The sequence below is a fragment of the Vespa crabro genome, chromosome 5 (assembly GCF_910589235.1).
Source record: "Vespa crabro chromosome 5, iyVesCrab1.2, whole genome shotgun sequence".
In the NCBI taxonomy this organism is placed as follows: Eukaryota; Metazoa; Arthropoda; class Insecta; order Hymenoptera; family Vespidae; genus Vespa; species Vespa crabro.
Window position 1 is genome coordinate 8,709,320 of NC_060959.1, and position 17,796 is coordinate 8,727,115.

At 27.4% G+C, this 17,796-nt stretch overlaps 1 protein-coding gene across 9 annotated transcripts in view; it reads right to left on the reverse strand.

The window, feature by feature from the left end:
* Positions 1 to 1,479: 1,479 nt before the first annotated feature.
* The window catches only part of LOC124424018 (calcium-binding mitochondrial carrier protein Aralar1), a 29,008-nt gene continuing 12,691 nt past the window's right edge, over positions 1,480 to 17,796 (reverse strand). For 7 of the 9 annotated variants that reach the window (XM_046962461.1, XM_046962465.1, XM_046962462.1 and 4 more), the window contains 17 exons: positions 14,295 to 14,351; positions 12,922 to 13,064; positions 11,713 to 11,828; positions 11,436 to 11,575; positions 11,161 to 11,307; positions 10,932 to 11,073; positions 10,655 to 10,748; positions 9,852 to 9,887; positions 9,243 to 9,333; positions 9,053 to 9,128; positions 8,314 to 8,432; positions 8,068 to 8,238; positions 7,681 to 7,821; positions 7,336 to 7,530; positions 7,153 to 7,255; positions 5,831 to 5,921; positions 1,480 to 4,975 (listed from right to left, as the gene is read on the reverse strand). In XM_046962461.1, the coding sequence (XP_046818417.1) occupies positions 4,780 to 4,975; positions 5,831 to 5,921; positions 7,153 to 7,255; positions 7,336 to 7,530; positions 7,681 to 7,821; positions 8,068 to 8,238; positions 8,314 to 8,432; positions 9,053 to 9,128; positions 9,243 to 9,333; positions 9,852 to 9,887; positions 10,655 to 10,748; positions 10,932 to 11,073; positions 11,161 to 11,307; positions 11,436 to 11,575; positions 11,713 to 11,828; positions 12,922 to 13,064; positions 14,295 to 14,351 (2,058 nt within the window). In that variant the 3' untranslated portion in view covers positions 1,480 to 4,779. The remainder of the gene's footprint in view (positions 4,976 to 5,830; positions 5,922 to 7,152; positions 7,256 to 7,335; positions 7,531 to 7,680; positions 7,822 to 8,067; positions 8,239 to 8,313; positions 8,433 to 9,052; positions 9,129 to 9,242; positions 9,334 to 9,851; positions 9,888 to 10,654; positions 10,749 to 10,931; positions 11,074 to 11,160; positions 11,308 to 11,435; positions 11,576 to 11,712; positions 11,829 to 12,921; positions 13,065 to 14,294; positions 14,352 to 17,796) is intronic. The other 2 variants (XM_046962459.1, XM_046962460.1) reach the window with 2 other exon arrangements.

The following is a 17,796-nucleotide window of genomic DNA, read 5'->3' on the forward strand; positions in this document are numbered from 1 at the left end:
CTGTGCGTGTCGAATGGATATGAGGCGATCAATTATATGGAAGCTGTTTTAATTATAATCATTTATAATTTGCCATAAAATAGAATGCGCTTCAATGTTCAATCTTCGATTACTTCTTCTTTTTTCTTTTTCTTTTTTTTTCTTTTTTTTTTTTTTATATTGTTTTTGGTTGCTTTTTCTTTTCTTTACTATTATTATTATTATTATTATTATTATTATTATTATTATTATTATTATTATTATTATTATTATTAATTATCATTATTAATTATTATTAATCATTATTAATTATTATTATTATTATTAATTTTATATAATTCCTCGGTATTACGTTAAATTCGTATTATTTCATAAAATAGATATAATCCTGTTTTAATTGTATAGCTTTGTGCATTTTACGTAGCCATTATCTTCACAATCACAATATGTATATCATTGATCATATATCCGTCAGAACTTATGAGTCTGAGAAGAAAATGATCGTCATAGAACCGTTGTATCGTATCTTATTATTATTCTTATTATTTTATTCTTTTCCTTTATTTTTATTTTTATTATTTTTTTTTTTTTTTTAATTGAATTTAATTTTATTTTCTTTTTTATTTTTTTTGTTCATTTATTTATTTATTTATTTTTTTTTTTTTTCCATTAGATTACGGTAGCTGATAATCAATTTTTAGAACCCTTTCAATCTCATCTAAATGTTGTAAGCCCTTTCAATAGAAGATTTCTTCCCATACTCATGTAAGTTTAATTTTGCTATGTCAGAGCAAAGAGACATTTTTTTGTTCTTTTTTTCTTTTTTTTTTTTTCTTTTTTTTTTTTCCTCGCAGATGCATACGATGATATAAATTTTCTATCATTTAATTAGGTATCGTTAGCAATATTAATAATAATATAATGATCAGACGTGACAGTGATAATGTGACGGGGGACGATAATAACAATGCCGATAATTTTATATTATCTGTAATAAGTGCATAAGTGAAGATTTGCGATAAGAAAATGTTTCTAAGAGAAGAAAATGTGATTTATCAAAATGAAATAAAATGTCAACGATGTACTCTCGAATATATATATATATATATATATATATATATATATATATATATGCAGAGGGATGAAACATACGCATACATTGCTTTGCATATTACATAGCAACATATGCATATATGTACATTTTAAGTAATGAAGTTGAAGATGCTTATGTAAATATAACCAGTCCATACTATGATTCGTTCTCTGTTTTATTTCTTTATCTTTCTCTCTCTCTCTCTCTCTCTCTCTCTCTATCTCTTCATTCCTTCATTATTTCTTAATATTGTTTCTCTTTCCTTTTTATCGATCTAATAATAATAATAATAAACAAGTGGTCGACTCGACTTGTACGAAACGTACGAACGGTGTCGATAAAATTCTCAATTTTGTATACGAAATCCCCCCCCCCTTTTTCTTTTTCGCTCATTAAACATTTTCATATTTCGCATGTATTTTCTTTATTTAATCTCTCTCGATTACTCTTTACGTTACTTTCCTATTTACATTTACTCGAGGATATTCTCGCGTCAACGAGAGAACGCACCGACGGTTTTAATAATAATAATAATATGTAGATTCACGCACAGACGGAGGGAAAATATTATTTTGGACTTATTTTACTTCGATATATCGTCGAAAACGCAAACGCATCTGCTTCGATATCCATCTCGATATTTAGAATCCTTCCGCTTTCTCTTCTTTCCATATTACTACTGATTCAACGATAAAGATGATTGTTTTTGTTGTTTTTATTTATTTCTTCTTTTTTCTTTTTTTTATCTTTTTTTTTTTTTTCTTTCCACCTACTCCCTTTTTTTCTTCTTTTTTTTTTTTTTTTTTTTTTTTTTTGTATACTGAGATACACGAAAAAGCGGTATACAATTGCGAATAATAAAGTGTATTTATCAATTTGTTTCGCTATCTTTCCCATTTTATGAGTCGAACTCTTGAAAATAATATCTCTCCTGTGTGTCTGCTTATACATATATTCTTAATTTAACGTATTCGTAAATGAGATCTACGAAAGAGATTTTTTTTTTTCTTCCTTTTTCCCCCATTTTTCTTCTTTTTGTATTTGTTTGTTTGTTTGTTTTAATTCGAACGGATTCACCTAGTTAATATTATTTCCTTACGATTAATTTGCGTGCCTATTTTCTTTATCTTTCTTTCTTTTTTTTTTTTTGTTTTTTTTCTTGTATTTTTTTTTGTTTTTGTTTTTTTTTTTTGTTGTTTTTTTCTTTCATTTATTTACTATAAAATACGAGATTAACTGAGAACGTATTAGTTCGATAGAAACGAATGCTTTTTAACTTTTTTTTTCTTTTCTTTTTTTTCTTCTTTTTTTTTTGTTTTTTTTTTTTTTTTTTTTGTTTCTTTTTCTATTGCGATTTATATGACGATAGTACAACGGTTGCGTTTAAGTCTGACCCAGCAGCATTCAACAAGTCTTGGACAATCTTGGAAAGAATGCAATTTCGTACGCTGTCTTTGTATCCTTTCTGCATTTCTAAGCAGGTATAATACAAAGTAGCCGTAAGAAAATAACATCCTACAAAATAACTATAATACGATATTGCGAGTTTTCTTATTTCTTTTCGGTGTATGGATATACAATTATTTCAGTTTATCCATAAATATATCGAACTGGTTACAGGAGGGAACATCGAAATATGTTTCAGGCCATTCGACGATTAGCCAGCAGGAAATATATCTCTAATTAATTGTATTTAACGGATAATTAATTAAACGAAATCGGTTGAATAAATGTTGAAAGAAAAATACATCGAGTGCAACTTAAAGTCGCAATTTATATATAAAAAAAATCGTTTATTTCTTTTCTTTCTTTTTGCCCTCTTTTTTTTCTTTCTCTCTCTCTCTCTCTCTCTCTCTCTCTCTCTCTCTCTCTCTCTTTCTTTTTATTTTTCCTTTTAACACAGCTCCTTCGATAACATCCTGCAAGTTTTCGATTAATTCGATGGAACTTATGACGTGTAAAGACAATTCTCTTTTTTTTTCCTTTTGTTCTTTTTTTTGTTCTTTTTTTTGTTTCTTTTTTTTCATATTTTTTTATTTTTTTATTTTTTTATTTTTTTATTTTTTTTTAATAACATAATTAATTAAACGTATGTTTTTTTTTTTTTACGTATGAAATGCAAAGAAGATTGGCTGTGATGTCGTGTTTTATGGATCAGACATTTTTTTTTTTTCAATTAATTTATCAATATTGTTCGTTATAATATTTATCGCTCCATCTTATGATGCGATCTTATTATAAAAAATCAGTCGAAAGCGTGCGAAAAATTGAAATATGATTTAAAAGAGTTCAATATATATATAACGATACCGCTGACATTAATGTGTTTTGTAAAGCCTTTTTATAGAAACTATCCTTACAAATTAATCATACGAAGGATCGAAATTTCGTGCATCAATATATATATATATATATATATTGATATATATATATATTTTGTATTTTCCGACCGAAACTCTGTATCTATATTTTTGTTCAATACTTTGAACGAATAGAATCATCACAGATATAGGATCCATTGACTAAAAAAAAAAGTACACATATATATATATATATATATATATATATATATATATATATATATATATATATATATATGTATATATCCATGTATAAGTCAAGTTTAAAACGGCAGTTACGACTAGAAGGGGGAAAAAGAGCTACAGGTAGATCTAGAATGTTATTTTCATAAAAATATCATGTGATCTACATTCAAATACGAAGTTTGGATATCCATCGTAAACGAAAAAAAAAAAAAAAAAAAAGGGTCAAAATTTCTTAATATTACGATACAAAATTATATTCATCTATCAATTAGATATAAATTATTATATAGATCTTTAATCATTCCAATTGTCAAGTATTTGCAATTTATGCATGTAAGTATAGTGAAATATAGAACAAATATGAGAGTTCATTTTTTCTACATATATCTACATTTTATGAATGGAATTCACGAATGTTATTTCATGAAAATGACATTGAATAATATGTAGAGAAAACGATTATTACGTTACCATTGATCCATTTTATCATATAACGAAAAACTACATTTATATTGTTTGTTCAGAATCGATTAACTGCAAAACATTGAAATGAATGCCTATTTAAATTGTTTTTGAAGATAGTTCGATAATACTGAACAATATTAATAACGTGCCAAATATTTTCTTAAATAAAATTGTTGAATAAAAATTTGTATCATAAAAGAGAAAAATAAAAAGTTGATCAAATATTTGTATATAATATCTAGTGATAGCGTTTAAACGCAATATAATATATAATAAATATACAGGCAATTATTAAAATAAATAAAAATCGATACTTTCAGCATTATCGTATATATAGCTCAATATGTGGCTACCTGGCAAAGGCTTTAGCTATTCTACGTAATGCTAATGCTATTGGATAATTAGTCGATGGATCCTACATATATCTTAGACTTATTAATTTTAAGCCTATATACAGTGTATTTGACGATCTAGTTAATGTTCAATTTTATATTGACCTCAAATAGCCAGAGAATATAGTTAGCGTGCAATGGTCAAAATCACTGTTGATAAAGAAGAACAAGTAAGTTATATGATTGAATGTTCTATCTTTTTTTTTTCCCTCGCAATCTTAGAATTAGATGGAGCAATCAGCCAATGATACTTGTATGCTATTATGGCAGGGTTTCCTATAAGCTTATCTTCTAGCTAATGGTGTTACTGCCCTTTGGCTTGCCGATTAGGTTGAACAGTCACTGTTTGGAACCTAGGTAGACATAGACCAAACTTGCTTTCTATACCCGTAAAGATGGGTAAAGCTATTTGGTAGCCACCTATGTGATCTGGATTTGTTGATCGTATTTCATCTACCAATCCTGTAGCAGGTACCCTTTGTTCTGATCCTGTTGGTCGACTGCAAGTAATATTTATTATTAACAAATTATTTCTACAAACTTTTATTGCAATGTATTCAATCTAATATACCTTTTAAGCAACTGCAAATGTACATTTTATTGTTATAAGCATATACTAAGCGAATTTCAGATTTATACATTACAATTAAAACACGTTTAATTAATAAAGCACAAATAAAGCATTATTAAAAGATACATGCATATTATAGTCTTACAATTATTATTTCAACATACAATTATTTCAATTTATCAGATACAGATTTAAATTATATTTCATTAATAAATGAATACAAACAGGTTCCATGTCTATTAATATAATATAATTACAACGACAATATGATAGTTACAAATTTTATTATATATAATGTTTATGCACATATCAAAATATTATTCCATGTGATAATTAAAAATACATCAACAATATATCAACGATACGTGCATATTTTTTTTTAAACCTATCACATGTCAATGTCTGAATCAATTTGAAGAAATCAATACTTAATATATAAAAAATAATAATAATTCTCGTATATTATATATATATATATATATATATATATATATACATATATAATATTAACTTAAACAAATTAATATCAGAATGACGAATTAACATATTAACATAGCGGATTTATTATATATTAATATGATAATAATATCATTTGTAGTTAGTATTGTTGCATTTGCAAATATTATCTCATACGACACTTTAATATATATATATATATATAAAATACAGCTGCTTCATATAGTTATTTTCATTTTCATTGCATGCACATAAAATTTATAAGCAAATAACAATAATAACATAAATCACAATTTATTAATTAATTATGATTATAGAATATACTTACGATCCTCCAAAGTCAACTACAAACAACCTTTGCAGCAACTCGTACGTGAAGAGTGTGACACCAAATTGCGGAGAGGATCTGAATACTCGTGCTGTAAAATAATAAAAAATTTTATTATATTATTATAATTATATATTATATTACTATATATAGGATCTACAGGGCACTATGTAGGATTTCTTATTTATTATTCTTTGTCTAAGATAAAGATTTTTAATAAATATATGAATATATATATATATATGTATATATATATATGCATATATATATATATGCAAACGACATCACCATTGTTATTATTTCATTGAAAAAATGATCGATGAATGTTATAAAATAATGATTTAAATTTTTTTTTTTTTTATTTAGTATTAAATTTCTTCATTTGATTATTATTCCATGACATTGTGTGACATATACTTATAATGCATTTAAGTGGCTGTAATTATAATGATAAAAATATAAATTGTGATACACATGAAAACAAAAGAAAACAAAAATAAATAAATAAATAAAAACAAGAAAAAGAAAACCAATGATTTTTTACATTGCATTTAATAATCACGCTATATATATATAAGTATGTATGTATGTAAATGATAAGTATAGAGTGGCAGTGAAAATTGGAACAAAAAAGGATTGGCAAGAAATCATAGAAACAGACAGAAAGAGAGAAAGGCAGAGTGTACTTACTGAGAAGTAAGTGGCCAGGTCATATTGGGGAGGAAGAATGGTCGAAGGATGCAGCAGGGCCAATTCCCCGTGCATGCAATCGACCAGATCAAAATATATTACCAACCGTTAGAATGTCTTAAATTGACTTAAGAGAGAGAGAAAGAGAGAAAGAGAGAAAAAGAGAGAATCAAATTTAATAATGCAACTAAAACTAATATTTATTGATCCTGATACGCTGATCTCTATGTTGAAAATAATAATCTATTTTATATATATATTTAACATAATATATTTTTATATTTTCCTAGTAATAATATCCATTAAAATATACATGGGATGCATTACAGATTGAAATATCTAATGCTAATAAATATCTAATAACGATTATAGTACTGACGATTATCATATAATATATATATATATATATATATATATATATATATATATATATATATATATATTTATATATATAAATTAGCAAATAAAAAACAAAACAAAAATATAAATTAGAAAAAGGAAAACGATGCTACATGAATCTTAATTTTTACGCTATTTCTGAATAATCGTACGCATTAAAAGGTTTTATTAAGGACTAGAAAAATATAAAAAGATAACGACTAGAACAATTTCATATTAATGGGATGACATACCTGAAGCTCCTTTCCAGAATGCTCTGGCACCTTCTTCTTTATAAACTTTTCTGGCACAATCGAGTAAACCGGTGTACGTCGTTTGACCTGCTCTAGCAACGACCTGAAGAAATATTATTTTCATTAATATGGGAATTCCTTGAAGATCATTTCTTTCATTGATTTAATAATGAATTTACATACCTGTAATCTAGTTTTTATTACATCTGCAGGAGTGACCAGCGCTGCCGCAGGTACACCAGCGATTGCACCAGAAAATAGAAGAGATAAAGGAGTATTGTATCCTCCTTCATCGGCCAGTTTAGCTTTTGTATGAGCATACATAGGAAAGTAAATTGCGCTAAACGGTACGTCTCGTAGAAAGCATGCTTTAGCACCCTGGATATACGGGGAGAAAAAAAAAAAGAAAAGAAAATTAAATAAGTGAAAAGGAAACAAAAAAACAAAAAAAAAAAAAAAAAAAGAAAAAAATTTCAATTAAGATTTATCCATAAAAAATACGGATAAAAATTTATCTCCCGTACTCACTTTATATAATCCAAATAGACCTAATTCTTTAACCACAGTCCATGCTCGAACTTTCGTACCTCCGGCAATTTCTCCAGCAACCTGTAATCTGATTTTCACGATCTCCAAAGGATTCGTAAAAATGACCTGAGATCCTCCAGCCTACACAGGGAAAGATATGTGCGTATATAATAAATGAATAATCTTGTAAATAATTCTTTCGAATTCTTTATAAAAAAAAAAATAATAAAAAAAGAAAAGAAAAGAAAAAAAAAAAAGAAAAAGAAAAAAGAAAAGAAAAGAAAATAAATACATAAATCTGAACGTAAAAGGAAAAAATAGGCGATCATTCTTTCTTTTTTTCTTTCTTCCTTCTCTTTTTCCTAACAATTGAAATAAAATACTTACGCAGGCACCGGATATAACTTCACCATAAAGCGGTAAATATCCATTTTTGTCCATAAACTTATCTCTTACAAAATCATTAACCGTAAGCTTGATCGCTTTCTCCGGCGCTACACCCATTAATTGGGGCAATAAGCCACGATAAAGGCCAAAAAAGCCTTCGTGACGCATGACCTGTCAAACGCAAAATACCATCTTCATGATTAACAATGTAGACGGTGTTACACGGCGAGACTTTTCGATTCCAACCTTTCTCAAACAATCGAAGCTGTTTCTGTACATCAGTTCCCCAATGAAAGATCCTGTCCTTTGATTCTGCAATCGTGTTTTCACTAGGTCGATAGGATACACCACGGTAGCACCAACAGCTAAAAGAAAGAAATTAATGATGAGATTACAAGTGCAAAGGAACATTTTTGTAATAATTCGTCAACATGCCTGAATGGTTGTATTGTACATGAAAGATATGTATAATAAATATGATGCTCGATCGTGCTTGAATGAATTCGACAAAAAAAAAAAAAAAAAAAAAAAAAAAAAAAAAAAAAAAAAAAGAAAAAAGAAAAAAAGAAAAAAAAATGGAGATAAAAAAAGAACTGAAAGATATAGAAAGAGAATTTTAAAAAATGATAAAATAAAAAAGAAAAGAAAGAAAGAAAAAAAATGAAATAAGTACAAAAAGGAATTTAAAAAAAAAGAAAATATATATATATATATATATTGATAGTGAAAATTAATCAAATCTATGATGTAAAGAGGAAGAAAGAAGTTATTATTAGCCGCACTGTCGGAATTCTATTGATCTTGTCTCGCATTAATATCTGTAAAGTAGAACCTACGAAGTGAAAAACGAAGAATGCGAAGGTGTGATATATATATATATAATGATCATTTGATATATATATAATGATATTATATAATGATCATATATAATGATATATATAATGATTATTTGATTAAATGTTCGTATCGCGCTTAGAGAACGTACCTCCACCGATAGATCCGAGTACAAATCGGTATCCACTCTCAAGAATTTGAACGACAACGCCACGCTCCTCCGGGCTCTGAAAAGCAATGATACTCGCTATTGAATGAAACACCTCACACCCTGATTCACGTAGATTTCGGGCAAAATTCCATTGTCACTCGGCAGCGGATACTTCTTTCACCACACTTACCGACACCGCCTTAATCTCAGCGAGACGTTTTGTTATTTGCTTGAAATACTGCTCAGGGGTAATAGCCACGAGATCATTGTATACAATTTTCCTGAAATCCCAGAAAATGCGAGCTCAATACAGACATCGTTGCTGAAGCGACAAGCGAAACAAGGGGAAAGATACATAAAAAGATCATTAAAAAAGTAGATGGACGTCGATGGCACTGCTTCAAGCAATACTAATGTCCTGCCAATACGTTCCTTAATCGTTATTTGTTTTAACACGAGAGACAACGTAATTTATATATGTGTATATATATATATATATATATATATATATATTCATATGTATATATATAACAAATACACACATACATACATATATATATATATATGTATGTATATTGTTAGTGTCCATGGGTGTGTGCAACTATTAATAAGTAAATCGTCCTAAAAATTGATGCTAAAGAAAATATGTGATGTGACAAACGTGTTATATATGCATATACATATACATATATATATATATATATATATATATATATATGCATATATGTGTGTATATATATATATGAATGATAACATATCTTATATAGCGCGGAAATATTCTGTAATACAAAGGACGCACCCAAACCGCGAATCTGCCTCGTCATCTTCCGTAGTTCTGATCCGGGCAGCGTAAACACGTAAACAAACGTTTCTTTTACAATATAGAAAGTTTCCCTTGGATTTGGGCTCAGATAATTAAAAATCGGTAAGTATTTTTAATATAAAAGAATAATAATCATAATAATCATAATCATAATCATAATCATAATCATAAGAATAATAATAATAAAGTTTTGTAGGCGTAAAAAAGCGATTGATTGATTGATTTATTTATTGATTGATTGATTGATTGATTAATTGATTGATTGACTGATTGTTTTATTGTTTGACAGATTGATTGATTAGGAATAAAATTCTTTCTCGTTCGAGTGTAGTAGTAGTAGTCTGCATCTTCTTTGCCAAGAACGAGACACTGGACATTTGGATGATGACGAAGTATGCTTGCTGGTGCAACGATAGCATTACGTGATTTCATATTGAATATTGATCGGGTTTTCGTGGAAGGTAAGTATGTAAATAGGCAGAGCGAAAACTTTTTCTTGAACGCGAACTAAATCCTTCGATTTGTTTGCATGCACTCTCTCTCTCTCTCTCTCCCCAACCCCCCCCCTCTCTCTATCTCTATCTCTATCTATCTATCTATCTATCTATCTATCTATCTATCTTTATCTTTTTTTTTTTACACGACGTCTTTATACACACATATCTATTTCCTATCGGATATCTCAACCACGTACCTACTCCTTCCACGTACCCACTTTAAACGATTTATCATCCGATAGTCATAAAGGGCTTTCATTTTCAAGGAGAAAAGATACTTACCCAGTTTGATGGAGTAAATGACATAGGTGAAAAAGGATGTCCACCTCGAGTGGAGTTATTTGTGACATCATTTGTGCAGAATGAAGAAATTCCTCTGAAAAGGAAAGAAGAAATGTTGTTTGAAAATGGGGAAAAAAAAAAATTAAAGAAAGAAAGAAAGAAAGAAAAACAGAAAACAAAAAGAATAGTATAAGAAAAAAAAAATTATATCAACGGGGAAAATTGATAATGTAATTGTAATAACTGATTTATATATATATATATATATATTATGTACCTTTGCTAACTTCCTGATATCTATGGCCATTGGTCGCGTTCAGGTAAATACGTTTTATAAGTTCCATGTTATTGAGAAGCGAATTGAACGCCATAAAATATGGGAAGCTTACTTTTCGTCCACTTTGTCCTGTACTGATAGCCTACAAACAATCATCGTATAAAATATTATCACTTTTATATACTTAAGAAATATATATATATATATAAGAAAGAATTCGAATTCTTACGGCAATCAAGTTATCCTTCACGTCTTTTGTCAGTAGATGACTTTTAATACTGAGCATGATATCTTGAAAGTCTACTGCCGTAATAAAACCCGTGCCATCTTTATCGAATTTTTTGAATGCTTCCGTGGCATATTCCTCGTGAAAGTCCTGAAATAATTAAAGCTCGTTTAAATTTCAGATCTTCTTTAAAAAGAAAATCTTAAGAAAAGATAAAAGAAAAGAAAAGAAAAAAAAAAAAGAACGAACAAACAAACAAATAGAAAAAAGATACCTACGTGTAGAAATTGACTGAATTCTGCATAACTAATTAGCCTGCTCTTATCTTTTCCGAAATAAAGTTTAATGAAACTGCTATCCATATTGAATGGCATCTTTTGATGTAACACTGTTTTACGCATCACCTCAGCGAACTCATCTGTGAAATTTTTTTTAATTAAAAAAAAAAAAAAAAAAAAAAAGAAAAAAAAGAAAAAAGAAAAAAATATCAATAATAACGACGCATAAAATAGAAATGATAATAATTGTAAAAAAAAAAAAAAATCAAACTCTCACCAAATGCAACCATTCCATTTCCATTAGTATCAAACAATTGAAATGCTGTTTTATATAGTGCATCCGGGACACAAAGTAGGCCTTCAAATGCTTGAAACTCGGTGAAGGATATGAGTCTGTGAATAAAACAATGATAGACCATATCATTCTATTTTACTTCTTCCTTTTTCTTTTTCTTTATTTATTTATTTATTTATAGTATAATTGTGTGAATTATTTTTGATTAGAATCTTTTATGAAATGAACGAAAAAGAAACAAACAAAACATATTTATGGATTTATGCCACGTAACAAAGAAATGTATACAAGGTGAATCTCGTGTACACGCGAATGATTAAAAATATTCTGTTAAATAAAAAATAATATATAAAAAAAATATTCTGTTGCTGTTAAAACATGAAATTAAAATATTTTTGTTTTTATTTTGTTTTTTTTTTCTTTTCGTTAACGTAGCAACAAAATAAAATGAAATAAAGTAATAATAAAAGGAAAAAACCGGTGAAATATATAAATATAAAAATAAGCAAAAGTGATCTAATTATACGGTTCAACCTATTTATTTAATGAAATTGGTAGAGTGAGATAAACAGCATATGAAATAAATGGATCGATGGAAGTCAATACGTGCGTATTATAAATAAACACAAAGCTCTAAGCTTGACGTATTATAGATAGATGTTGACGACATCGTAAGTCTTCGGTTCGATGAAAATAAAGCTTTATCAGAGCTTCGTTATCGGATAGACTCACCCCCACAGTTGATCGATCCTAACAATGATTTAGCCACGACCCTCAACCTTCGTACGATAATTCTAAACTTTAATTGTAGTAAAGATTAAAAGTATCGTTGGATGATAAATATAGATCGATCTATTTTCTTTCGTTTCTTTTTTTTTTTTTTTTTTTTATGTACATCGAAATTAATTTCATGTTACAATTAGTTACGATCTGATTGATAAATTTTAATTAATAAAATTCTATAATAATCGATAATAAAACAATTGACATTTCAATAAATATTTTTCAATCGATATTCGAATTACTGTTCGTCTTTCGAACGCTTCATAAAGCGTTATAACGTGTTGATTAATTAAACGATCGTGGTCTTATCGTATGTCAATGAGTTATCTTAAACATTATCAATATCTTTTTTACTTAGATATAAAAAACAAAAAAAAAAAAAACAAAAAGAATCATTCGACAACTCACCCATCTTTGCTAGTATCGACGATTCCAGCGAGCAAATTGACGGATTCAGGATTGTAGTCAACATCCGTGTATAGACCAAGATAACTGCGTACAAAATCGGATGAGGTCATAAACCTCTCGCCATTCTTCTCCTGCGTGGCATACTATGATTGGAGAAGAAAAAAGATAAGAATTATGAAATACACCGGTTAAATACAATTGAAGAAATATCATATGTCATTAACTTTTAGGGGAAATCTTCACGATCGATTAATTGCACGATTATTTCAAATATAATATAGAGCATATCTTATCTATATCTTTTTTTTTTTTGCATTCAAAAAAAAAAAAAAAAAGAAAGAAAGGAAGCAAAATAAATGAAAGGAAAAAATTAATTTATCAGATAAAAACGATATTGTTCCTCTTAATTGTTCATATTAATCGTAATCGACGGTGTGATTATCAAAAATTCTTCAAAATATTAAATTAGCTTATCTCATTAAATATTTCGACTTTGTTGCTTCCTAATATATATATATATATATATATATATATATATATATATATATATATTTTTTTTTTCTTTTTCACCAGAGTAAGCGTTGCAAGTCACGGCATTGGCTTTACCAATATTATATAAGATGCCTTCACTGAGAAACTGCCACACCCAAATATATTCATGTTCGTAGAGAATAACATATAGCGGACGATATTTATTATAATAATACTTTTTTTTAATTTTTTTTTACACGATACCCAGATAAGATACTTCTTTCTATCATTTTTTTTTTTTTTTTTTTTTTTTATGTCATATTAAAAATCAATCTTTCATTATCTCTCTTTCTCTTTTTCTAATGATGTTTTTTAATTAATACCAATTATAATAACGGGGGTATAACGGTTTAACTTTAATCGATCGTGAAAAGAAAAAGAAAAAAATATTAAAAGTAATTTCAATCAATTTGTCAAAGAGAAATTAAAATTAATTAACGATAATTCTTTCAAAGAATATACACGATATTACGAATGATTCAATTCAAGTTCATTTTTTAATTCTAGACAATAATTGTCATATCATATTGGGGGTGTGTGGGGGGGGGAACGAGGAGAATCAATATATAATACCTTGACCGAATGTTTCGAATGTTCACATATATAACTCTAAGGAATACATCGTAATTTGACCTTTAAACGTTCTATGAAAACATTCATGAACTCAAGACATTTAACTTTTTGGCAGTTTCAATATAAATATATATATATATATATATATATATATATATATATGTGTGTGTGTATAGATACAAACAACGTGATATCATACAATTCATGTTCCAATAAAAAATATATACTTAACTTACACATACATTTACTTTTTGTTCACATTTGCTTACCTGATTAAAGATTTCATAGAGGCGATCGCTGTTCGCACGTTTTAAATATCCGGAACCCTGAAATATAAAATGTTCATTAACAATAAGTTTTCTTACATGGATGATGATTTTTTTTAAGTATTTAAAGGAAACAAAAAAAACCAAAGAGAAAAAGAAGAAGGAAAGAGAGGGGAAAAAAAAAGGAAAAAGGAGAAGGAAAAAAAAAAATGAAAATTGAGAAATCTCATGAACATTCGCCAAGAACAGATGACAACTCTGAGACGATCATAGACAATGATCTATAATTATATATGTTTTGTTATATATCGCTTAGGTTAGATAGATAGAATAATAGAAAAAAAAAAAAGGAAAAAAAAAGAAAGAAAGAAAGAAAGAAAGAAAGAAAAGGAACCTCCCAGAGAATGTCATATAATTTTTTAAAATCGTTATTTAATATTTTGCAACGATTTGTCTCGTTCTCATTATTACTCATATATTTCGTTTCGACAACACCGTGAACATAAAATTGTATATAATTCGCGTGCAATTTACAATTATGTACCTATCGCAATAATATCCAGTTCTACGCCACTGTTATTTTATACGATGTTACGTGAATCGACCCTGACTTACTATAAACGAATGCCATTGTCGTATAAACTTCATTCACGCCTTGCGATTTTACATGCGACCTTATCGAGGTCTAACAAATTTACTTGTCATTATGTTTCGACGAGACCTCGATAACGATCTTTCTTTACACATTGTCAAATTTGTTTTAAAATAATTAAATCGATTGTTTGAAAGGTAAATGAAAATTTCTGTATGGAGTAAAAGAAGAAAATGAACAAAAAAAAAAAAAAAGAAAAGAAACAAAAAAGAAAAATAGAAGGAAAGAAAAGAAAAGAAAGGAGACGTTCGTTAAAAATTCTTACTAAAATATTTATCATAAATAGAGTATATCATATATATACGTATATATCATTAATTTCGTTCTCAATTTTATATACATTTATACGCGTATATAGGTACGTATAAATATATGGTCGATTTCAAAAATCGTGTTTCTTTTTACTTTTTTTTTTCTTTTTTCTTTTTTTTTTTTTTTAATCATTTAACTCTTGTTACAGTCTAATTAAAATTTAGACGGGCAACGTTGATTATTTCATTCTCGAAAAATTCGACATTTGAAAAATGTTAAGATGTACTTTTGACATCTCGAATAATCAAATTTGCATAATTTTTAATTGGAAAATAAAATTTAAGGAATTTTTAAAAAAACATTTTGTAAAATATCTATTTAAAAATTTGCATTCGAATAAATCGAATAAGAAATATTAAGAATTAATATAATATAAGCAATAACATTTTAGAACAATTTTACGTCATTTTAAAATTCTGTTAGATGTAATTGGTAGTGTACATTAATTTTATGCCTCCATTTATTTATCAATATGTCTATTTCAGGAGTTTGTTTCCCCGAGAGTGCAATTACAGCAATTCGTGCCGCATTTATTTCGATTCTACGCTAATTACGTAAAGTGCTCGCTTTGAAAGATAAAAAATCTCGAGGAAATTATCTCTGGACTTGTACGAACGAGGATAATCGTCATATTCGTCGACTTCGTCCGTCTTTATTAAAAAAGATAATAATTTTTTTCCTTATTTCCTTTCTTTTTTTTTTCTTGTTGTTTCTTCTTCTTTTTTTTTTTTTTCCTTTAAAGGATTCACGAGATAATGCGATCTATTTTAAAAGAATAAATGTGCATTAAGAAGGATACTAATAGAAATCGATATATAATTGACAATTAATCAGAATGGCGTGAGGTTAATAGTATTGATACAATAGTTTAATCTCGATTGAACATAGGTCAAAACATTCGAACTCAAAATAAAAGTTCGTTCATTCGCAACAAGATAATGTCTCGATTATAACAAATGACAATTTTTCTTTCTTTCTTTCTTTTTTTTTTTTATTTTTTATTTTTTTTTATTTTTTATTTTTTTTTTATTTTTTATTTTTTATTTCTTTTTTTTTTTTTACAAGAATATCTAAACGTCCTTGAAATGTGATATCTGAAAAAAAATATTTTTCTCAAAAACTAATTTTTCGTTCGAGTTACGATGTTACAGCACTGACAGTGATTACAAGTTCGCATCTTTGTAATCCGATTGTAAATATATGTCTAATGGATGAAGAAGTTCACGTGTACAAGTGTACAAGTTGCTATACCGTTTTCCATCAAACAAGACTGGTTTTTTTTTTTACAAGACACGTCATTGACGACAATCATTTCGTCGAATAAAAGTTACCTAACTATCTACATCATTATTAATTTATATAAAGAGATTTTAAATGTGTGTGCATTTGTGTGCATGTGTGTATACGATAAGAGCACAACGAAATAAAAATGTCGAGTTTTGTCAGTCTTTCAAAAGAGCTTTTCAAACTGCCGTTTCTATGCAATAACGCAAAACTCAAGTATCATCGATAAGATTCAATACCCTCCATTTCAATCTTCCAAAAAAGTTTCTATTTAAAAAAAAAAAAAAAAAAAAAAAAACCATTTCGGTATATTAAAGAGTATGGAAGTACGATAGGAAAAAGAACAAAAAAACAAAAAATGTAAAAATAAAATATTTTATAAATAAAAATATCAATTCCTTTTATTTGCTTTTCTTTTCTAAAAGAAAGAAAGAATGATAAAAAAAAAAAAAAAAAAATCGATGATATATATTAATAATTTTTTTTTATACGTCTACGACAAATTGAATCCGTTCGATAATCCGATAATCAAAATCATTTTATTTATTGGATCAATGAATTAACGTTAAAACGAATAAAGAAAAAAATTAACGTAAAAGTTTTATTATTATTCTTCTTGTTATCTCTCTTTCTATATATATATATATATATATATATATATATATATATATATATATTTCTTTTTTTTTGATTACAAAACGATACAAATAAATCCTATTCTTAATTATTGCCAAACATGAAATCTAATGGTTTATCTTTCAATAATCGCGTATACTATATTTCGGATTAAAAAAAAAAAATAAAAAAAAAAAATCGTGGAAATCGTACTCATAATATTTAAATGATATTGAAAGATCTTATTTGATATCTTTTTTTTTTTTTTTTTTCTTTTTTTTTCCTTATATCAATTTCTAGATCGATAACGACGACAAAAAGTAAGCCTTGTGCCACGCGTCGCACTCGCTATATACACGATGTACCGACGACGACATTCAGGGTCGACTTGAAGAAATTTTTAGCAGAGAAAATAGCGTCGAGGGTGTTTTCCTCGTGCAAAATATTTCCTCGAAAAATATATCGTTGCCAGCTACGTGTACGCATCGTGAAAACGATAACCCTTGTGATAAATGGAAGATAGATCGATCGACCTCTACACTTTCTTTCAATCAAGTAAACAACAAAACAAGGAGGGAAGAGAGAGAGAAGAAAAAATTAATAAAGAAAAAGAAAAAGAAAAAGAAAGAAAGAAAAAAAGAT